At 45.6% G+C, this 23068-nt stretch overlaps 3 protein-coding genes and 1 pseudogene across 3 annotated transcripts; 2 read left to right on the forward strand and 2 right to left on the reverse strand.

Moving 5' to 3' along the window:
• The first annotated feature begins 865 nt into the window (after positions 1-865).
• LOC149442282 (histone H1 pseudogene) lies at positions 866-1612 on the forward strand (annotated as a pseudogene).
• Positions 1613-2615: 1003 nt separating this feature from the next.
• LOC149442283 (histone H3) lies at positions 2616-3026 on the reverse strand. Its single transcript, XM_089656283.1, has one exon. It carries the CDS (start codon positions 3024-3026, stop codon positions 2616-2618), a length of 411 nt encoding a protein of 136 aa, XP_089512409.1.
• A 14191-nt stretch (positions 3027-17217) lies between these two features.
• LOC149442284 (histone H2B 1.1-like) lies at positions 17218-17686 on the reverse strand. The gene has a single exon (XM_089656246.1). It carries the CDS (start codon positions 17661-17663, stop codon positions 17283-17285), a length of 381 nt encoding a protein of 126 aa, XP_089512372.1. The 5' UTR covers positions 17664-17686; the 3' UTR covers positions 17218-17282.
• Positions 17687-17942: 256 nt separating this feature from the next.
• On the forward strand, positions 17943-19347 carry LOC149442285 (histone H2A type 2-B). The gene has a single exon (XM_089656320.1). It carries the CDS (start codon positions 17978-17980, stop codon positions 18368-18370), a length of 393 nt encoding a protein of 130 aa, XP_089512446.1. The 5' UTR covers positions 17943-17977; the 3' UTR covers positions 18371-19347.
• The last annotated feature ends 3721 nt before the right edge of the window (positions 19348-23068 follow it).

The following is a 23068-nucleotide window of genomic DNA, read 5'->3' on the forward strand; positions in this document are numbered from 1 at the left end:
CAGGATTTGGCTCTCAATGTCCATTTGTGATGATGATCCAATAATGACCCCTACACCTGACACCCTGTAATGGGCGGAGCCCTTTGTATCTGTCCCAATGTCTGCCACGACAGGACACAAGGATCTCCTGTGATCGGCCGATGTTTTTGTTCCCGGCTCCTTGTAGTCAGCTAGAGATGAGCCGAGTTGTGTATTAGAGGGAAATGTTTGGTGATCTCCCCTCTTCTCTCGTGTAATGTGAAGCGGATTGTAGTGGGGGATGGGAGCAGATTGTTTTGTGGGTAGAATGTGTCCCCCCCCCCCCCAGGGGCGGACTGACCATTTGCAAACCCGGGCACTGCCCGAGGACCCAGGGTCAGTAGGGGGCCCCATGAGATGCCCCTGGTACCTTTTTCATAGGCATTTTTGAGGGCAAGAACACAGGGGCCTCATGATCCCCTATTGCCCGGGGGCCCCATGAGTTGTCAGTCCGCCCTTGGTCCCCCCAAGCAGGTAGAAGGCAGAATGGGCCCCCCACTCCGGAGGATGGTTGTGTTTGCAGCCTCTGTGTTCAGCCTCGTGAGCAGCTCCTGACAGCTGGAAGTGACCCCCGATAAGTGACAGTCCAGGGAGCAGATCGGCTCCCCGGTGCACATCGGACATCGTTCTATTTCGGAATAAAATCGGTTTTATATCTACCGGGAAACACAACGAGAGAGAGAAGATTCTCAGACTGTGGACTGACATCCAGTGGGCGTGTGTGATGTGTAACCAATAGCAGGACAGAGTGGAGTTGTGTGACAACCAATCGCAGTGTTACAAGGTCTGTATATAAGGCGGAGCGCCGTGTGATTTGGAATGAACTATTGTGGAAACATTTCACGAGTCATGACGGAGACTGAGAGCGCCCCAGCCGCCGCTCCTCCAGCGGAGGCCGCCGCCAAGAAGAAGCCGGCTAAGAAGGCGTCAGCCGGAGGAGCCAAGAAAGGCATCAAGAAGGCGTCCGGTCCCGCCGTGTCCGAGCTCCTGGTCCAAGCCGTGTCCGCTTCCAAGGAGCGCAGCGGGGTGTCCCTGGCCGCCCTCAAGAAGGTCCTGTCCGCCGGAGGATACGATGTGGACAAGAACAAGAGCCGCCTGAAGATCGCCCTCAAGGCGCTGGTGACTAAGGGGAGCCTCGTCCAGGTCAAAGGCCATGGGGCCTCCGGATCGTTCAAGATCAACAAGAAGCAGCCTGACGGCGCCAAGGCGAAGCCCAAGAAACCGGCAACTAAGAAGGCCACCAAGTCCCCCAAGAAGAAGGCGGCCGGCAAAGCCCCCACCGCAGCCAAGAGCCCCAAGAAGGCCGCCAAGTCCCCCAAGAAGAAGGCGGCCAGCAAAACAACCACCGCAGCCAAGAGCCCCAAGAAGAAGCCGGCCGCCAAGAGACCAGCAAAGGCTGCCGCCAAGAAGGTGACCAAGAGCCCCAAGAAGAGCAAAGCTGCAGCCAAGCCGAAAAAAGGCGCCAAGAGTCCCGCTAAGGCCAAGCCGGCAGCTAAGAAGGCGGCTAAGCCCAAGAAGGCCGCTCCGAAGAAGAAATAATGGGCGGCGACCTCCTTCATCTCCACCCCCCAAAGGCTCTTCTCAGAGCCCCCCACCTCCCCCCAACAGAGCTCTCCATACATACACAGACATCGCTGAGTGCGCACTGCTCCGCATGTTATCTGTTCCCGATATAGAAGATCTAATGGAAGACAATTCCCACACACTGCCTGATCTCTGGGGGGGGGGGGGGGCACTAAATGTCCCCATTTCCTCCTACATTGTGAACTCCAAGCAGCCAGCCCTCCTATCCCTCTTGTATTGTCTCCCGTTATATTGTACAGCGCTCAGTATACTGTCGGCGCCATAAATCCTGTATAATAATAATAGGCGATCATTCCTTCATTTCAGGATCTCATGCGGCCATTCTGAACGTTCTAATCCCAATGATCGGGAGACATCATCCTCTGGACGGGTTAGAATGATCAGCCCCCCTCCCCCCCATGTGGATTCTTCTCATCTTCCGAGATTACAGAGTTCTCCCTCGAAGAATAAATGTAATACCGGAGGAGGGAATAGAGGACATGACTGACCCCCCCAATAGTGACATCTCCGTGTGGAAGGCTTACCCCCCCCCCCCAATATATTCTAATCAGGTGATCGATCCTCAGATCTCTCTTCCTAATGATTTATCAAAGATGAGATTATCTGAGTGCTTGGGGTAACAGTTATGTATCTAAACGATCCGATAAATAATCGTGTGTGTGTGGAAGATGTGTTCATCGGCGGATGATACATTGTAGCGAGTTATGGAATAGATCTACAAGAGGAAATGTGTCGCTCAGGAGAGTCAATTGTTATTGAGAGACGAATTGAAGATCCTTCTAGTGCTCAGCCCCAAGTTCCCCCCCCCCATGTACAGACGGCGCTGCGTTGTGTAAACCGGTTTGGTTCTTTACATGTTGTAATGGGCGCCTCCAGATTGCGCTGAATTGTAAAAGGCGCCATGAGGGGGAAAGGCGGAGAAGTCCCGGTACAGAGCTCTGTGTGGGGGGAGGTTGTGGCTCTGAGAAGAGCCGTTGGTTGGCGGGTTGTGTGGAATGTCTGTTGCGGGGGGTCTAGGCCCTCTCTCCGCGGATGCGGCGTGCCAGCTGGATGTCTTTGGGCATGATGGTGACCCTCTTGGCGTGGATGGCGCAGAGGTTGGTGTCCTCGAAGAGTCCGACGAGATAAGCCTCTGCGGCCTCCTGCAGAGCCATGACGGCGGAGCTCTGGAAGCGCAGGTCGGTCTTGAAGTCCTGGGCGATCTCTCGGACGAGGCGCTGGAAGGGCAGCTTGCGGATGAGCAGCTCGGTGGATTTCTGGTAGCGGCGGATCTCTCGGAGAGCCACGGTGCCGGGCCTGTAGCGGTGAGGCTTCTTCACTCCGCCGGTGGCCGGGGCGCTCTTGCGGGCGGCTTTGGTGGCCAGCTGCTTGCGGGGAGCTTTCCCTCCGGTGGACTTACGGGCGGTCTGCTTGGTACGAGCCATTACTTCTCAGATCTGGGCTGGGAATGGGAACTGAAGCCGCTCTGCAGAGAGATTTATACACATCCCTGCTCTCTTATTGGAGAACTACGTCACGCCCCTTCTAATGATTGGGTTACTTAAAAAGAGCGGGATTTTCAAAATGCCCGCCAGGATCTGCACGTTATCTGTGTAGGTAGAGAAGCCCGCTGTGTCAGGGGTGGGGGAGGGGAGTTCCTCCACATCATACAATGCTCGGAGCTCTCCTTACTACCAAAGAAGAGAAGATTAATCAGAGATCTGCTAATAATCAGAGATCAGAGACTCCCTGTACAATGTAACAATTACATCCATTGACATCGGACTGGATTCCTCCATAATACAGTGAATGGGATGACAGAAGATCCTCCTCCGATCTCACGGATCCGATGATTCCTCTGTTCGGGACTAAGAAGCAGAACGTTTGTCGCCCATCTCGGTCCATCCAGCACAATTGTGGACTAACAGGGATAGTCAGAAGGGCTGCAATGTATTGTCTATAGAAGAGCGAGATGACAAGAGACATGACTTGTGTGCGGATCTGGGAGGAGATACAATGTGATTTCTGCCTTTTCTCTCCGAATCCCACTTCCAAGGACAATCCGATCCCGGCGAGGACAGTGTGGACTTTGATGGCACAATGACAATCTATCGCTGAGGATGTGAGGAGGCGGACATCTAGTCTGCAGCAATTCATCCCATTCATTTTACATTTACGAGTTTATTTGTAACAAACATTATTTTATTTATATGTCTTATATTTTCATCTGATCGGATTTTTTTTCCTTAATTCCCGCCAAGATCTGCACGTTATCTTGGTTAATATCCCGATCTCTCTGGGAGGTCTCTTTACTACCAGTTGGGAAAACATTGATAAGAAAGATGTTTATAATTCAAGATCAGAACTTCTCAACAATGTAAGAATTGTATACTCCGAGAGAGGACTATTTCTGTCCATAATTCAGTAAATTAGATGACAAAGCAAAGAGGGAGGGAAATAGGCCCAATGCATCTACCCCAGCCAAATAATATTAGAATAAGAGGAGTCCCAGAGCTGCTACAGGGGGAAGATTTAAAGGAGACCACAGGCAAAATTTTGAACTCCATAATGGATAGATCTGGTGCGGAGATGTTTAAATTGGATGGAGTGTACAGGATAGGAAAGATCCAACAAGTAAAAGGCCCAGAAAAATCAAGAGATATAATCGTTCAATTCCATAATTATAGAGATAAAGATGAGATATGGAAGAAGATTAAAGGAAGAACAAATATCAAATATGGAGGGAAAAATATTCAAATCTTTGCAGACATAGCAGCCGAGACATTGAGAAGAAAGAGGTCATTGAAACCATTATTGGAATTGTTGAAGAAACAGAATGTGCAATATAGATGGGGTCGTTCAGCATGTTTAATCGGTTGGAGAGATGGAGTCACAGCATTTTTGAGATCCCCCTGAAGATATGAAAGACTTCTGTAATAAATTTGAACTGCAGAGAATAGAGATCCCGGGATGGGAAGAGGAGGAGGGAGAGTCATATATGTTGGGAAAAGAGGAATGGCAGCTAGTTAGAAGAGAAAATAGAGAGCATATAGATAGAGGGACACTGGGGAGGAGGAGGGGAAGGTGAGCGGTACATGGACGGAGCTGAGCCCCCAGGTTGGAATCAAAAGTGGGACTTTTTCCACAAATGATTCATAGGCAAACAAAAAGCCTAACAGGGGAGAGGGGGCAGGGGAGAGGGGTATCTATGGAGGGGTGGGACCCTCAAAAGATGAATAGGCAAATGGAAAGCCTAAACAAGGGAGGGGGGGGGGGAGAGGTGGAGGGAGAGAACTGGGGTGGGAGTGGGGAGAGGGGGTTTTAAAACTGACATCTTGTATGAGAGAAGAGGTATAAGGAAGGGGAAGAAGAAAGGAAATAGTAAAATAGGAAGAAGACAAATAAAATATGGAGGAAATACGGTTTGTAACCCATAATGTAAATGGATTAAATTGCTCAGGTAAAAGATTTAGACTATATAGAGAATTACAACATAGAGAGGCCTCAGTTGTCTTTTTGCAGGAAACACATCTAGAGTTAAAAAAAAATATTAAGCTGAACTCTAGGCAACACCCGACATGGTATTATGCAGATTCCCCAGTTAAGAGAGCGAAGGGCGTGGCTATAGGATTTGTAAAAAACGTTAGGTTTGAATTGGAAGATAGAAAGACAGACCCGGAGGGGAGGTTTTTGTTCTTGAAAGGTAAACTACAGGACATAGAATGTACGCTCGCAAACATATATTGCCCTAATAGGAAGCCGGATATGTTTTTGAAAGGGGTTATGAGAAGATTGATGGACTTTGGAAAGGGATATTTAATAGTGGCGGGAGACTTTAACATATGTTGTTGTTGTACTGTGCCATGTATTGTCCCCCCTATTGTACAGCGCTGAGCAAACCCTTTGGCGCTATATAAACTCGTAGTAATAATAATAATAATAATATGTATGGACCCACAAATAGAGACAACATCTGTAGTGCAGAGAGGGGGAAATAGGTCCATGGGATTATTGAAAAAGGTGATGAAAGAGTGCCAGCTGGTGGATAGCTGGAGAATTGTCAACACGAGAGATAGAGATTACACTTTTTTCTCTAGTGTATATAGGACATACTCTAGATTGGACTATATATTGGTGGACCATTGATTCGTTGAGGATTTGGTTAGGGTAAAAATAGAAGCAATAACTTTTTCGGATCATGCACCCGTAGTAATGAAATTAAGATGGGGAGGGAAGTTGTCAGGAGGCCTATCATGGAGGTTGAATGAGGCACTCCTGATGGACCAAGATACCGACCGGAAGATCAGGGAGGAGATAGAGAGGTTCTTTGAGGAAAATGAAACGGGGGATGTATCACTAGCTACAGTGTGGGAGGCACATAAAGCATACATAAGAGGAATCCTTATTGCGATTGGGGCAAGGAAAAAAAGGGAAAGACGAGAGAAGATTAGTGGGATTTTGAAGGAAATAGCTGAGATGGAACTCCTACATAAAAATAACATAAGGAAAGAGATAGAGCAAAGAGTGATAAAAAAGAGGGAAGAACTAGAGAAAGTAATGGAGAAAGAAAAAATGAGAACTTTTAATAAGATCATTGGGGAAAGATATAGATGGGGAGATAGATCGGGAAAATATCTGATGAGAGCCTTGAGGAGAAAGAAGAATAGGAACTACATAGATAAAATAAAAAACTCCAAGGGAGAGTTAGTCCATTCAACCAAAGACATTGCAAAGGTATTTAAAGATTACTACAGTAAGTTATATAATATTGCCTCCAACGATGCTATAAATAAAGATTAAATGGTAAATATTGAAAAAAGAAGGGACTATTTAAGAAATGCAGGATTACCAAAACTAAGTGAAGAACTATTAAACTCCTTAGAATCTGAAATTACACAGGAAGAACTAAAAATAGCATTAAAAAGCTTTATGACGGGAAAAAGCCCAGGCCCAGACGGGTACACCGTGAGGTATTATAAAAAATATAGTGACTTACTGTTACCTAAGTTAAATATATATATGGAGGCGTTGGGGGGAGAGATGGAGATAAGACAGGAATCCCTTCTGGCACAGGTGGTTTTAATACATAAGGAAGGTAAAGACATCACCCAATGCTCAAGTTATAGACCGATATCGCTATTGAACATAGACACGAAGTTGTATGCAAAAGTATTGGCGAATAGGTTAAAAGATCTGATGCCAGATTGGATACATGGAGATCAAGTGGGCTTTGTTAGAGGAAGAGAGGGTCGAGATAATGGGTTGAGATCCCTGCTGCTTATACAGAAAAGTAAAATGGAAAACAATCCAGTAGTGCTGCTCTCGATAGATGCGGAGAAGGCGTTTGACAGGGTTAACTGGAGTTTCATGATGGATACACTGGAGGTCCTGGGATTGGGTATTAGGATGAGAAAGTGGATTGGAAAGTTGTATGAAGGACCGTCCGCGATGGTAATGGTAAATGGAGAGAGATCAGAGACTTTTTCAATGTTAAATGGAATCAGACAGGGCTGCCCACTTTCCCCATTGTTGTTTGTTCTATCATTGGAACCCCTGTTATCAACAATTAGGAAAAACATAGATATAAGGGGAATTAATGTTGGAAAGACAGAACATAAGATAGCCGCTTTCGCGGACGATTTATTATTCTATGTTGGAAACCCTAGGATAACACTTCCTAACCTAATGAAAACACTGAAGGAATATGGGGAGATGTCAAATCTAAAAATTAACCCGAGCAAAACAGAGATATTAAATATAAATCTTCCAAAGAGTGAAAAAGAAAAGATACAGAGAGAATTTCCCTTTATATGGAAAGATAGAGAAATAAAGTACCTGGGAGTAAAACTTATGCAGGCCATAGATAGGTCGAAAAACGGCAGATTTTTCTTTTAAAAAACGAAAAATCGGTCGTTCAAGCGGCCGACGTTACCATCAATGGTAAAAAAAATCGGCCGATTTTCATCCAGTCTACAGCCGGCAAAAGTGTCCTTGCAGAGAGCTCCGCTATTTCTGACAGTTCTCTGACAGTTCCTTGACATTTACAGCGGTTGCAACATTGTATCTATTTGTTTCCATTTAGGATACAGATGTTTTTATTCGTAAACAAATAGATACAATGTTGCAACCGCTGTAAATGTCAAGGAACTGTCAGAGAACTGTCAAAGAATTAGCAGAGCTCTCTGCAGGGACACTCTTTGCTGGACTGGAATTCCTCTTATTTTCATCCTACTTCTTCTTCTTCATCCTCATACTCTTCTTCTTCTTCTTCATCCTCATCCTCTTCTTCTTCTTCTTCATCCTCATTCTCTTCTTCTTCTTCTTCATCGTCTTCTTCATCCTCATCCTCTTCTTCTTCTTCTTCTTCTTCTTCTTCTTCCTCTTCCTCATCCTCATCATCTTCTTCTTCTTCATCCTCATCCTCATCTTCTTCTTCTTCATCCTCATCCTCTTCTTCTTCATTATCCTCTTCTTCTTCTTCTTCTTCTTCTTCTTCTTCTTCTTCTTCTTCTTCTTCTTCTTCTTCTTCTTCTTCTTCATCCTCATCCTCTTCTTCTTCATCCTCTTCTTCTTCATCCTCATCCTCTTCTTCTTCTTCTTCATCCTCATCCTCTTCTTATTCTCCTTCTTCTTCATCATCCTCTTCCTCTTCTTCATCCTCATCCTCTTCTTCTTCTTCTTCCTCATCCTCTTCTTCTTCTTCATCCTCTTCTTCTTCCTCTTCTTCATTCTCTTCTTCATCCTCTTCCTCTTCTTTTTCTTCTTTTTGTCTTGCTCTTGCAGGTCACTGCTCATGCGCAGATTTTTTATCGGTAAAAAAATCGGCCAATTTGCCCACTAATTGCCGCAAAAATCGGCCGATCGGCTGATTTTTTTCCAACTTTACCAAAAAAAAAAAACGTCTAAAATACCGAAAAAACGGCCGAACAAAGAGCCCACTAACGATCCGAAAATCGGCCGATTTTATTTTCGGCCGAAAAGCGGCCGATTTTCGACCCATCTATGGCCTGCATTACTCCCTCACAGAAAAATCTTTATAAAGCTAATTATATCCCATTGCTAAACGAGATTAGGGAGGAATTGAAGAAAATTGGTGGAGGAAATCCTTCCTGGCTAGGTCGTATTAACCTGATAAAAATGGTAATTGTCCCTAAGATACTGTATAAATTCCAGATGATTCCCATTAATCTAACAAAATATATATGGAAAAATAAAAAACCTAGGATATCATATGAAGTGCTAAGTAGAAATAAAGAAAAAGGGGGGTTGGGAGTACCGGATTTTAAAAGATACCATAGGGCAGTCATCTTAGCAAGAATTTTTGACTGGACACATAACTCAAAGAGTAAACATTGGGTCACAATTGAAAATACACTTAGTAGAAAGGATCTGAGTAGGAGTGTATGAGTGCCAGCACAGTTTAGAGAATTAGAGGAGAGCACGAGTATATACACGAGGATTGTAATAAGGGAGTGGGATAAAATGTACAAACAGAGGAAATGGGATTTTAATTCATTGTTAATGCCACTAAGAAATTCAGAGTTTTTTCCCCCAGGTAAAGAGGACATTACAGGTAGATGGATTATAAAGGAAGACGTTCAGTTGAGAGATGTAATGGAGGGGGTAAACTTAAGAACACTGGAGGATCTGAAAAGGGAAGAGGGAAAGATTTTCACTAGGATAGATATATGGAGATATAATCAACTGAAACAATTTGTGGAGAAATTCACGAAGCCCCTTAGAACCAGGAAAGAGTGGAATTAATTTGAGAAATACTTAGAAGCTCGAGGTGATGGGAAACACAGCACTGCCAAAGCATATAAAGCTCTCACGGATTTAGATAGTAAGTTTAAATTAAAGTATATAGAAAAATGGGAAAGGGACTCAGGAGTGGAGTGGGAAGAGCACACACAGAGGAAAATATATAGAATGGTACACGAAAATATTAGCATGCGTGAGGTGGAAATTAATTTCAAATGTTTGACAAGGTGGTATGTTACACCGATGATAGAGCACAAGATGAGTGAGGAGAAGCAACCTTGGTGTTGGCGAGGGTGTGGAGGGTTGGGCACAATGTATCACATATGGTGGGAATGCTTAAAAATACAAGAATATTGCAAAAAAAGTTATAAATCAAATTAGGATTATTACTGGAATGGAGATCGGACTGGACCCTGAAACCTGCCTTTTTCATAATTCAATAATATCTGGAAATAAATATAAAGAGCTGGGTATATTGTGCTACCTAAATGCAGCAAAAAGTTTGATTCCCAGGTTTTGGCGCAAAGTTGAGGCACCGAGAGAAGAGGATTGGATGAATAGAGTGGACCAGATTGCTAGATTGGAAAAACTTTATTATACACAGGAAGATAGAATGGTGGCATATTATAGGAAATGGGAGAAATGGGAAGAGTTTAAGGTAAAGGTAAAAGAAGGTACTGAGTAAATAAACCTAAAGAAAAGAGAAGGAGAGAATGAGAAGAGAGGAGGGGAAAAGGGGAAAGGAAGAGGAAAGGGAGAAAATACAGTAATTTGTCACTTTCTTTTTCTTTCTTTCAAATCTTTATATCCAGAGGATGTGAGATGTTAGTCGAGTAGATAGATGTCAGGGGTTTAAAGAAATGGGGTGGGGTGGAGGGTGGGTTGAGAGGAAGGGAATTATGGGGAGAAAATGATACGAAATAAGTGTTTTTATGAGATCTTGTTATGTTTTACTTTTATTGTGAATTTTGTATTGGTTTATTTGAAAATGAATAAATATTTAAATTAAAAAAAAAAAAAAAAAGAGTTCCCTTTACTGGAACTAAGGGGCCAAGCCTGAAAAACAACCCCACACCATAATCCCCCCTCCACCAAACTTTACACTTGGCACAATGCAGTCAGGTAAGTACTGCTATCCTGGCAACTTCCAAACCCAGACACGTCCATCAGATTGCCAGACAAAGAAGTGTGATTGTTCACTCCAGAGATCACATCTCCACTGCTCTAGAGTCCAGTGGCGGCGTGCTTTACACCACACCATCTGACGCTTTGCATTGCACTTGGTGATGTAAGGCATGGAATGCAGCTGCTCAGCCATGGAAACCCATTCCATAAAGCTCTCTACACACTGTTGTGCTAATCAGAAGGCTACATGATTATGGTACATGTTGCAATTGGAGCTTTAGAGATGATATGTCATATGCGTAAGTATATGTACAAATCTTTATTACTCAATTGGAATTTGTCAGAGATCTGTTGAAAGGATAAGAGGCCTTGGTTTGAGAAGAGGGTCCTGATGTTTTGCATACCTGCAGCAACCCAGTGGTGGAGAGTTAAGTCTGGGGAGAGTAGTTATAGTGATAATAATGGTATATTGTGTAGAGCTTTGGGGTGTAGGCCTTTTGAGGATTGTAAGAAGGAGGTCTAGGAGTTGGTGGAGGTTTGAAGAGTGTAAGAAAGAGCGGGGAAAGTGATGTCCCAGCCAAAGAGCACCTAATAGATATTCAGGTTGTGAGTCCAGTGCAGTTGTTTCAATTTAGAGTCAGGGAATTTGATGGTTTGAGGTCCACCAATTTTTAGTTTGGTCTAGAATAGTAGCCTTGTAGTATTTCTTGACATCTGGAGCTCCCAATCCATTGAGAGTTTTAGGAATACATAGTGTAGAGGCTTTTAATCTTGTTTTTTTGTCCACCCAAAAAAAGTGGTTGATAACGGACTGTAGCTTTTGTAGATCAGATACTAAAATAGGAATGGGCAAAGTTCTGAAAAAGTAGAGGAGGTGGGGTAGTAGAAACATTTGGTTGAGTGCTATACACCCTGCCAATGAAGGGCCGGATGGGTATTGATGATGTTGAGGTCTTTACTGAGATTTTGAAGTTTAGTGACTAATTCAGATAGATTATTTCATAGGAGATTAGAAAAGTGAACACTGAGTTGGATACCCAGGTATGTCATGAAGGAGTTTGGTGCCCAGGAGAAGGGGGAAATCTTGGTTATGGCCTCTTTAGTATCTGTTGGTAGGGAGACTCCTAACAAGGGGTGGACTGACCATTCGAGCACTCAGGCATTGCCCGAGGGCCCGGGGGTTAGTAGTGGGCCCCATGAAATGCTCCTGGTACCTTTTTATAGGCTTTTTTTGGGTGTGCTTTAAGTGCGGGCAAGGACACTGGGGCCCCATGATCCCCTATTGCCCGGGGGTCCCATGAGTTGTCAGTCCACCCCTGCTCCTAACATAGCATATTTGGTGTAGTTGAGTTTATAGAGGGATATTTTAGAGAATTGATCAAGGAGTGAGCATAGGTGGGGCAAGGAATGTTCCAGATCTGTCAAAGATATAATAATATTGTCGACATAGAGGCCTATTTTACGTGAAGTGTGACCAACTTGTATTCCTGTGACCTGTGGGTGGGTACGCATGGCCTGTACTAAGGGTTAAATCACCATGGCAAAGATCAAGGGTGAGAGAGGACATCCCTGGCATGTGCCATTTGTTATCGGGAAGGGGTCTGATAATAAACCTGATGTCCAGACTTTGGCGCCAGGGTTTGAGTAGAGCCCCATGATCGCCCGGAGGAGAGTACCAGAAATGCCAAATTTTAGGAGTACTGCCTCTAGATATTGCCAGTGAAAGTGATCAAATGCCTTCTCCGCATCTAGGGAGATAAGTAGAGAAGGCAAGTGATGGCGCTCGGCCCATTGAATGAGGTTGAGGTATCGTCTGGTGCCAACCGAGGACTGTCTGTTGGGTATGAAGCCCACTAAGTCAGGATGAATAAGCTGTGATATATGAGAAGCAAATTGGGAGGCAAGTAATTTAGCGTAGATTTTTAGATCTGTATTGAGAAGCGACATTGGGCGGTAGTGTGCTGAGTCATGAGGGGACTTAACCGGTTTAGGGATGGTGACAATAATGGCTTCTAGGGATTTGGATGGGAAGTCACTTGTAGCTAGAAATTTATTAAGAGAGTTTATTAAGTGAGGTACTAGTTGGTCAGGGTAGGTTCGGTAATATTAATTACAATACCCATGAGGCTTTGTTGTTAGGTAGGGATTTAATGGCAGCTCTAAGTTCCGGCTCAGTAAAGGGTTGAGAGATCTGTTGTAGTTGATTAACCGTTAAGGATGGGAGTTGTAGGGATTCTAGGAAAGTCCTGATTGCTCTAGTAGTGGGTTGAGGGCTGGAAGGGGAAGAGTTAAGGTTATATAGTTTTGAATAGAAGGATGGAAATACGTTGGCTATATCTTTGGGATTGGCCTGTCTTTTCCAGGTGGAATCCACCAGATACGCAATTTTAGTTTGGGCAGCTCTACGCTTATACTGTTGTGCCAGAAATTTGCCAGGCTTGTTACCTTGAGTGTAAGACGTAAGGCGAAGGCGTTGGACATAAAAATCAAAGCCAGTGCAAAGGTATGAAATAAGGGAGGTATGGACAGAGCGCAGTTCAGTCATGAGAGAGTCAGTGAGGGTAAGTTTGTTACGGGCCTCGAGTGAGCAAATTTGAGCTAGATGGGTATTAATAGTCATTTCCCGTTTCTGCTTCTCCTGGGCACCAAGTTTAATACATAAGCCCCTTATGATAGACTTATGAGCATTTTATAAGATAGTGGGGTTAGAGACAGAACCTAGGTTGGTAGCATAGTACGTCTCAATTTCTGATTTCATCTGTTCCTGATACTCCAGTTGACTAATGATAGGTGTGTTCATACGCCAAATAGAGTGGCCTTCTGGACTTATTTTCAAATACACAATTATTTCACTAACCACAGATGGAAGGCAACTTTTTCTAGGCCACTCATAACTCTGGAAACGCTCTGCTTAAAGGGGAAAGCCATCAACAAAACCACCTGTTTGGCCTTTTCATGGCTTCAAAACACTCTCTCTGAACCCCCTGACAACTTTTGGATGGGTTGGAAATCAAACCTTCAGGTAGAGTTCTCTGATGAGCAATGGAGAAAAGCCTGTATTTTTGCTCACAAATGCTCAATCCTCATTAGGACTCAAGAAACCTATGATGGTGCTGTGAATCTGCCGAGGGCTCCCTGTAATATATTTGGTGGCAATGCCCAAGACTTATGCCATTGTGGGTCAAAGCTTGCGGTTGATATACTCTATTACTGAGACTGCATTACCCTTAACCCCTGAATGTTGTCTCCTCCAAATTTCTGAGTGCTCTTTGAAGTCGTACAAGCAATCATTGGTATGGCACCTTTTGAATGTGGCCAAGCCCCTAATCCCCAGTCACTGGAAGACGTCTCAGGCCCCCTCGATTCAAGACTGGATAAGAGAAGTTAACGTCATTCAGGAGTTGGAAAGGATATTGAGTATGGCCAATGACATGGTTGCCAGATTCCATAAACTATGGTCGATTTGATATGCTTTCACTTTTTCAGAAACATATAAAGGGCTGATAGGCGATTAACACTTTTCTACTTTTCAATGTGCGTATCATGCTGGTGGATACTTGACTCTGCTTGCAGAATTAGATCTGTTTTTGCGACTTTTGTTCTCTTTCTTTCTCTACTAAATCTCCTTTTTCTATTCATGAACGTTATGTCAGATTTGATGTTTGTACTCTCAATTTATAAACATTTTAATCTGTGAATGCCTCATGTAGACCAATGATCTGATTGCACTATCACATTTTTCCAGAGGCCAGCATTTGTTACTGTGTACTACATGACTTCATAACAAGCAAATCTTTTTTTGTAGTTCATTGATGTTTATATGTTCTGCTCTCTATGAATACAAAATATTTGTTAAAAAAAATACTCCACCCATAATCCACATGTAGAAAAAAATATATTATCCTATTATCAGAAAGGGGTATAATGTGTTCCTAGGCATGTATAACTATAATATTCCACCCATAATACCCATACAGAAAAATAACTATATCCATATTCTTAGGAGAAACAGGTCAAATATAGATGTTGACATGTGTATCTGCAATCATCCACCCATAATACCCATGTAGAAAAATATTTATGCCCATAATCTTTTCAGAAATGGGTGAAATATGGTTCTATAATAACAATGTAGAAAAAAAAAACATTATTCTTATTAGAAAGAGGTCAACTGTGTTCCTAGACGTGTTTACCCATATTTCACACATAATTACCATGTAGAAAAATAACTATACCCATATTCTTTGGAGAAACCATTCAAATATGGTCTTTGAAATGTGCATCTGCAATCATCCACCCATAATCCCGATGTTATAAAAATACTATTATCATATCAGAATGGGGTCAAATGTGTTCCTAGGCATGTTTAACCGTGACATTCCATCCATATTCCCCGTGCTGAAAAATAACTATACCCATAATGTTTTCAGACATAGATGAAATATGATCCTTGGCATGTGTATCCACACACATGCACCCATAAATCTCATGTAAAAAATTATATACATTTACTTATCTGATATAGGTTAAGAGTTACCATGATATTCCCCCATAAAACAATGTTACCCATATATTTATTTAAAAAGGTGAAATGTAATGTGTATGGGATGTGTAACCATTACAGGTGAAACTCGAAAAATTAGAATATTGTGCAAAAGTTCATTTATTTCAGTAATGCAATTTAAAAAGTGAAATTAATATATGAAATAGACTCATTACATGCAAAGCAAGATAGTTCAAGCCGTGATTTGTCATCATTGTGATGATTATGGCTTACAGCTCATGAAAATCCACAATCTCAGAAAATGAGAATATTGTGAAAAGGTGCAATATTCTCGGCTCAAAGTGTCCCACTCTAATCCGCTAATTAAGCCAAAACACCTGCAAAGGGTTTCTGAGCCTTTAAATGGTCTCTCAGTCTGGTTCAGTAGGAATCACAATCATGGGAAAGACTGCTGACCTGACAGTTGTGCAGAAAACCATCATTGACACCCTCCATAAAGAGGGAAAGCCTCAAAAGGTAATTGCAAAAGAAGTTGGATGTTCCCAAAGTGATGTATCAAAGCACATTAATAGAAAAATTATGTGGAAGGGAAAAGTGTGGAAAAAAAAGGTGCACAAGCAGCAAGGATGACCGCAGCCTGGAGAGGATTGTCAGGAAAAGGCCATTCAAAAGTGTTGGGGACTTTTACAGGAGTGGACTGAGGCTGGAGTCAGTGCATCAAGAGCCACCACACACAGACGGATACTGGACATGGGCTTCAAATGTCGTATTCGTATAGTCAAGCCACTGCTGAACAACAAACAATGTCAGAAGCATCTTACCTGGGCTAAAGAAAAACAGACCTGGTCTGTTGCTCAGTAGTCCAAAGTCCTCTTTTCTGATGAGGGCAACTTTTGCATCTCATTTGGAAACCAAGGACCCCGAGTATGGAGGAAGAATGAAGAGTCCCAAGGACCCAGAGTATGGAGAGGCACACACTGCAAGATGCTTGAAGTCCAGTTTGAAGTTTCCACAGTCTGTGTTGATTTGGGGAGCCATATCATCTGCTGGTGTTGGTCTACTGTGCTTCATTAAGTCCAGGGTCAACGCAGCCGTCTACCAGGAGATTTTGGAGCAATTCATGCTTCCTTCCACAGACAAGCTTTATGGGGATGCTGACTTCATTTTCCAGCAGGACTTGGCACCTGCCCACACTGCCAAAAGCACCAAAACCTGGATCAATGACCGTGGGATTACTGTGCTTGATTGGCCAGCAAGCTCGACTGACCTGAACCCCATAGAGAATCTATGGGGCATTGCCAAGAGAAAGATGAGAGACATGAGACCGAACAATGCAGAAGAGCTGAAGGCCGCTATTGAAGCATCCTGGTCTTCCATAACACCTCAGCAGTGCCACAGGCTGATAGCGTCCATGCCACGCCGCATTGAGGCAGTAATTGCTACAAAAGGGGCCCAAACTAAGTACATATACATGCTTCTACTTTTCAGAGGTCCGATATTGTTCTATGTACAATCCTTGTTTTATTGATTGCATGGAATATTCTCATTTTCTGAGATTGTGTATTTGGGGTTTTCATGAGCTGTACGCCATAATCATCACAATGATGACAAATCACGGCTTGAACTATCTTGCTTTGCATGTAATGAGTCTATCTCATATATTAGTTTCTCCTTTTAAGTTGCTGCACTGAAATAAATGAACTTTTGCACCATATTCTAATTTTTCACCTGTATATTCCTCCCATAATCCCCATGCAGATCCATAATAACCACATTATCAGAAATGCATTCATTTTTTTTGCTTGGTATTTGTGATTTTTAATCTTCATTTTTTAAATGTTCCCAATAAAACCGTTGAAATGTAATGCTTTCCACATCTCGTACTATATGAAATCAGTAAATCTATTCCTAGTAATATATGGAGTAATGTTTCCATGATTTCTGTATAATTTCCTATGATGCCATGTTACAGCCGCACATATATCAGTCAGTGAAGAGTTAAACATTCGCCTCTACTACGTGTAACAATGTATCAAGCAGAGCAGAAAAGAGAAACAAGAAAATCCTTCCCGTCTATGTGTGTAATATAGTGACACCTAATGGGAGTGTTGAGCATTGCAGCCAATCCTCCCATCCCCCCAATGTGCCGGTTAGTCCGTCCCTAGAACGAATGTCCAGTGTAAGTGTGACGTGTGGGGGACCTCTAGCGGCAATACAATGTGATGACAGCTCAGTGATTGGAATGGTGGGCGGCTCTTAGAAGAGCCTTTGTGTCCTTGTTGGGATGATGGGGCCCCGGGGGGCGGGGGGATTACTTGGCGCTGGTGTACTTGGTGACGGCCTTGGTGCCCTCGGAGACGGCGTGCTTGGCCAGCTCTCCGGGCAGGAGGAGGCGGACGGCGGTCTGGATCTCCCGGGAGGTGATGGTGGAGCGCTTGTTGTAATGAGCCAGGCGGGAAGCTTCGCCGGCAATGCGCTCGAAGATGTCATTGACGAAGGAGTTCATGATGCTCATGGCCTTGGACGAGATGCCGGTGTCGGGGTGGACCTGCTTGAGCACCTTGTACACGTAGATGGCATAACTCTCCTTCCTAGTCTTCCTCCGCTTCTTGCCGTCCTTCTTCTGGGTCTTAGTCACGGCTTTCTTGGAGCCCTTCTTGGCCGCCGGCGCAGACTTGGCTGGTTCAGGCATGATCAGGATTCACCACTGCTTGGCTGGCTGCGGGGAAAGTGTGCTGAAGCCGCCCTCATGTGCTGCTTTTATAGGCGGCCTATGCAAAGGAGCCTCATCCCTCCTCACTCTTCTATTGGAGGACTTGGTCAGGTGAGAGAGAGTGAGGTCATGCTTTCTTTTCTCAGTTACAGATTGGTGTAGAAACAAATCTGAATGCTATTGGCTGTATTGAAAAGCAACCAATCCCAGCGTGTGACGTCAGAGCAAGGAGTGTATAAAGGAGAGGAAGCGGCTGCTGGGGCCTATCTGTGTGATTTGTCAGTCATCCAATCATGTCTGGTCGCGGCAAACAAGGAGGCAAGGCTCGGGCTAAGGCCAAGACCCGATCGTCCCGGGCCGGTCTGCAGTTCCCCGTCGGTCGTGTTCACCGTCTGCTCCGGAAGGGTAACTATGCCGAGCGGGTCGGGGCCGGAGCTCCCGTCTATCTGGCCGCCGTCCTGGAGTATCTGACGGCTGAGATCCTGGAGCTGGCCGGCAACGCCGCCCGAGACAACAAGAAGACCCGCATCATCCCCCGACACCTCCAGCTGGCTGTCCGCAACGACGAGGAGCTCAACAAGCTGCTGGGCGGCGTCACCATCGCCCAGGGAGGAGTCCTGCCCAACATCCAGGCCGTGCTGCTGCCCAAGAAGACCGAGAGCCACAAGGCCGCCAAGAGCAAGTAATCCCCCCACAGGATTCCCTTCTATCCGTCAACACAACGGCTCTTCTCAGAGCCCCCCACATCTCCATACAAAGGGCGGACATACGGCTTCTGTGGACACCAATCCCACACTCCTCTCTATCTCCCGCTTCTATGGGATGGAGTCTCGGAGAGGAGAAGTCGGAGATCCTTTTTGCTTATGTTGTCGCAAGATAAAATAACGGCTTTTATTTATAAATATAATTTACGGTAGAAAACGTTATAAACTATTTTTTATAGGTATAAAACATAATAGAAAATACTTTCAGTGTGAGACTCTGGGGAAATGACATCTTATTCCAGGGACGGATCTTATCCGCCTTCCTTTAGTTGAACGATTTCTGATCTTCAGGAGAAACTCATCACAATATATACCGAACAACGATCCTCCCGACTGAGGGAACAGATCTCATCAAACTCCGAGAAGAAACAAATGTTTTATCTGAAGGAATCGCCCAGAACTGTCCGTTGGCTCCACTTTCTACTTCAGCTTTCCCGCCGGAATTCTATGGACCGTTACAGACAATCTGCCCCATTGACCGGTTTATCCGGGAAGATCGATCAATCCTTCCATTCATTCCAGGCTCTGCGAGTTCCGGAACATCAAGTCCATTGCAATGTTTTCTTTCCCTCTCAGAATACAAAATCCGGATACATTTCTAGGGATTCCTCGTAAGGAAAACATTACTGGCTGATGAAGGAACCGCCCACAGCTTGGCTCAGAGTTCAAACTGTCCTCAAATCTTCCCGCCGGAATTGTGTAGATCGTTCCAGAGAAATATTCAGCCCGATTATACCGCCAAATCCGACCTGAGAACTGATCAGACGAGACATTTATCCGAGAAGTATTATCATCGCTTTCACCCCACGTAGATGTATTGATGAGTCTGGAGATGGATTTCCATATTTACCGAATCATGTAACACATTGTGAATACAAGTATTGTAGATTCCATGATCACATCTGTATACGATCATGTCACTGACCGATATTTGTGTCCCTCCTTCACACATGTAGCAGTTACAGATTCCCCTCCCTCCAGTTGTATTGATTAGTCAGGGATGTCTACAGATGGATTTCGGGTATTACTGAGTCATGTCCATCCTTGTTCTGTTATCTCTGTCCCCAGGATCCTCTATATGCAATGTGTTTGCGGACTAAATCACAATGACTAGAAATGTATTCTGATGATTACTGAATACTTCCATATATTGTTTTGTATCCATTCTCAGAATTTAGGATTCGCTTCTCCCTCCCCCAACATGAGTGACATACATGTCATAGATCTCTACTAGAGATGAGCGAAGTATTCAAAAATTCGATTCGACTGATACAGCGAATTCGTAGAAAAAATTCGATTCGAGTCGAATATATTCGCTGTGAATTTAACTTAAAAAAGGGTGTTTCTAGGCTTCAGAGAGACTTAATATTAGTGCTGAACACTGTACCTTTAATTTAAATGCCCTTGGAGTCTGCTGGGGAAGAGAAATAATACTGTCAGGCAGTATGACATGCAGATGAGTGCCGTCGATCTTAGAATCACCGCACACTTCACTCATTTGGCCAGTCACGGGGCCAAAACCAGAGTGTGGAGCCACAGTGTGGCGGTGGAGGCAGCAGCAATGGGAGGCCATGCAGCACCCTATGACAAAAATGGAAACCACCAGCAGTGTGAGGAGACCTGAAAGTGGCACATGGCAGAGTGTGGCGATAGAGACAGCAGCAATGGGAGGCCGTACAGGGACCCATGACACACTCTGGACCTGGCAGCAGCATGGGGAGGTGGTACAGGGGCCCATGACAGATTACGGGCCTGGCAGCAGCATTTGGAGTCGGTACGGGGGCCCATGACACACTCTGGACCTGGCAGCAGCATGAGGAGGCGGTACAGGGGCGCATGACAGATTACAAGCCTGGCAGCAGCAACTTGGACAGGAGGACGTTCAGTTTCTGCACCGTCTGGTGCGTGCTCGCAAACTGTTGTCTCTTGGAAACGGATTCCAAGAAAGACTGCTGACGGAATCCGTGAAGAGGAGTAGCAGGAGAAGGAGCATCTGAACGAGCGGAATATGCCAACAAGCGACAACAGGGGCCCATGACAGATTACGGGCCTGGCAGCAGCATGAGGAGTCGGTACGGGGGCCCATGGCAGATTAGGGGCCTGGCAGCAGCTATGGGAGGCCCGTAATCTGCCAGCACCCTATGACAAAAAATGGAACCCACCAGCAGTGTGAGGAGACCTGAAAGTGGCACATGGCAGAGTGTGGCGATGGAGACAGCAGCAATGGGAGGCCGTACAGGGACCCATGACACACTCTGGACCTGGCAGCAGCATGAGGAGGCGGTATAGGGGCCCATGGCAGATTAGGGGCCTGGCAGCAGCTATGGGAGGCCCGTAATCTGCCAGCACCCTATGACAAAAAATGGAATACACCAGCAGTGTGAGGAGACCTGAAAGTGGCACATGGCAGAGTGTGGCGATGGAGACAGCAGCAATGGGAGGCCGTACAGGGACCCATGAGAGACTCTGGACTTGGCAGCAGCATGAGGAGGCGGTATAGGGGCCCATGGCAGATTAGGGGCCTGGCAGCAGCTATGGGAGGCCCGTAATCTGCCAGCACCCTATGACAAAAAATGGAACACACCAGCAGTGTGAGGAGACCTGAAAGTGGCACATGTTTGGGGCATGATTCATGGCGGATTTAGTCAGTTGTGTCAGGAACTGGTGGTTTGAAATCCAGACTAATCCACGCCTGATTCATTTTCACAAACGTCAGTCTCTCCACACTTTGGGTGGACAGTCGTGTCCTCCGCGGAGTTGCAATACCTCCTGCCGCACTAAACACGCGCTCCGATGCCACGCTACTGGCCGGGCATGACAGCCTTTCAAGGGCAAATTCAGCTAGTTGGGGCCAAAGGTCAAGTTTCGTTGCCCAGTAGTCAAGGGGATTGTCTACCTCGGTTGGCAGGGTGCTGTCCAAGTAGGCCTAAGCCTGTTGTTTGAGGTCCTGCTCCAGGTCCACCTGATGCTGCTGCTGCTGCTGCTGCTGCGGCTGGTTAGTAGTTTCCTCACTGCGCTGGTGAAGAAAGCTACTCATCATCGACTGCAGACTGAGGCAGCCGCTGCTGGTGGAGCTGCCACTGCTCCTACCACCCCACCCCTCCCCTGCTGCCATGGCAGCGGAACGCGAGCGCACAGGGCCCACAGTGTCTGAGGATGGACGTTGGCGCAGACAGGCAGAGACCAGCTGACTACATAGGTGGTTTTTATAGTACGTTATTTTGGCCTCCCTCTCAGCAGGTGTGAAAAAGGCCACCATTTTTGAACGGTAGCGAGGGTCCAACAAGGTGGACAGCCAAAAGTCATCCCTCTGTCTGATGGTTATTATTCGGCTGTCGCTACGCAAGCAACCGAGCATGCTATGGGCCATTTGTGCCAAGGAATGCGAGGGACTCCCTGCCTCCATCTCCACAGCATACTGCCACGGTGGGTCTGGGTCCTCTGTCTCCTCCTCCTCCTCTACCAGATGCTCCTGCTCCTCCACTCCTGTCCGCTGAGTGGAAAAACCACCCATTTCACTCAATAATTCCTGAGCACCAATGTCCTCCTCTACCTCCTCCTCTTCTTCCTGTCCTGCCCCCACAGGGGTCATGTGGCGTTGAGATCTGTGCGCCACGTCTACCGCACCCTGACCAGCCATTGTTAACAGCATTTGTTCCAGGACGTGCAACAGAGGAATGACGTCGTTCATCCCATAGTCCTGCCGACTCACGAATAGCGTGGCCTCCTCAAAGGGCCTGAGCAAGCGCAGGTGTCACGCATGAGCTGCCAATGGCTGACATCTAAGTTACACAGGGAATACCTTTATCCGCTTTTAACATCAGAAAATCTGTGATGGCCTTTTGCTGTTCGTAAAGGCGGTCTAACATATGTAGGGTTGAATTCCACCTTGTTGCAACGTCACAGCATGAGGAGTCGGTATAGGGGCCCATGGCAGATTAGGGGCCTGGCAGCAGCTATGGGAGGCCCGTAATCTGCCAGCACCCTATGTCAAAAAATTATACACACCAGCAGTGTGTGAGGAGACCTGAAAGTGGCACATGGCAGAGTGTGGCGATGGAGACAGCAGCAATGGGAGGCCGTACAGGGACCCATGACAGACTCTGGACCTGGCAGCAGCATGAGGAGGCGGTATATAGGGGCCTATGGCAGATTAGGGGCCTGGCAGCAGCTATGGGAGGCCCATAATCTGCCAGCACCCTATGTCAAAAAAATTCTACACACCAGCAGTGTGAGGAGACCTGAAAGTGGCACATGGCATGAGAGACTCTGGACCTGGCAGCAGCATGAGGAAGCGGTATATAGGGGCCTATGGCAGATTAGGGGCCTGGCAGCAGCTATAGGAGGCCCATAATCTGCCAGCACCCTATGTCAAAAAATTCAACACACCAGCAGTGTGTGAGGAGACCTGAAAGTGGCACATGGCAGAGTGTGGCGATGGAGACAGCAGCAATGGGAGGCCGTACAGGGACCCATGACAGACTCTGGACCTGGCAGCAGCATGAGGAGGCGGTATATAGGGGCCTATGGCAGATTAGGGGCCTGGCAGCAGCTATGGGAGGCCCTTAATCTGCCAGCACCCTATGTCAAAAAATTCTACACACCAGCAGTGTGAGGAGA

The sequence above is a fragment of the Staurois parvus genome, unplaced genomic scaffold (assembly GCF_062004578.1).
Source record: "Staurois parvus isolate SC_StPar_1 unplaced genomic scaffold, SC_StPar_1.0 ptg000897l, whole genome shotgun sequence".
In the NCBI taxonomy this organism is placed as follows: Eukaryota; Metazoa; Chordata; class Amphibia; order Anura; family Ranidae; genus Staurois; species Staurois parvus.

Bases quoted from the DNA above. Each gene is read 5' to 3' on its own strand.
- LOC149442285 (XM_089656320.1), top strand. From the start codon at position 17,978: ATGTCTGGTCGCGGCAAACAAGGAGGCAAGGCTCGGGCTAAGGCCAAG.
- LOC149442283 (XM_089656283.1), bottom strand. From the start codon at position 3,026: ATGGCTCGTACCAAGCAGACCGCCCGTAAGTCCACCGGAGGGAAAGCT.
- LOC149442284 (XM_089656246.1), bottom strand. From the start codon at position 17,663: ATGCCTGAACCAGCCAAGTCTGCGCCGGCGGCCAAGAAGGGCTCCAAG.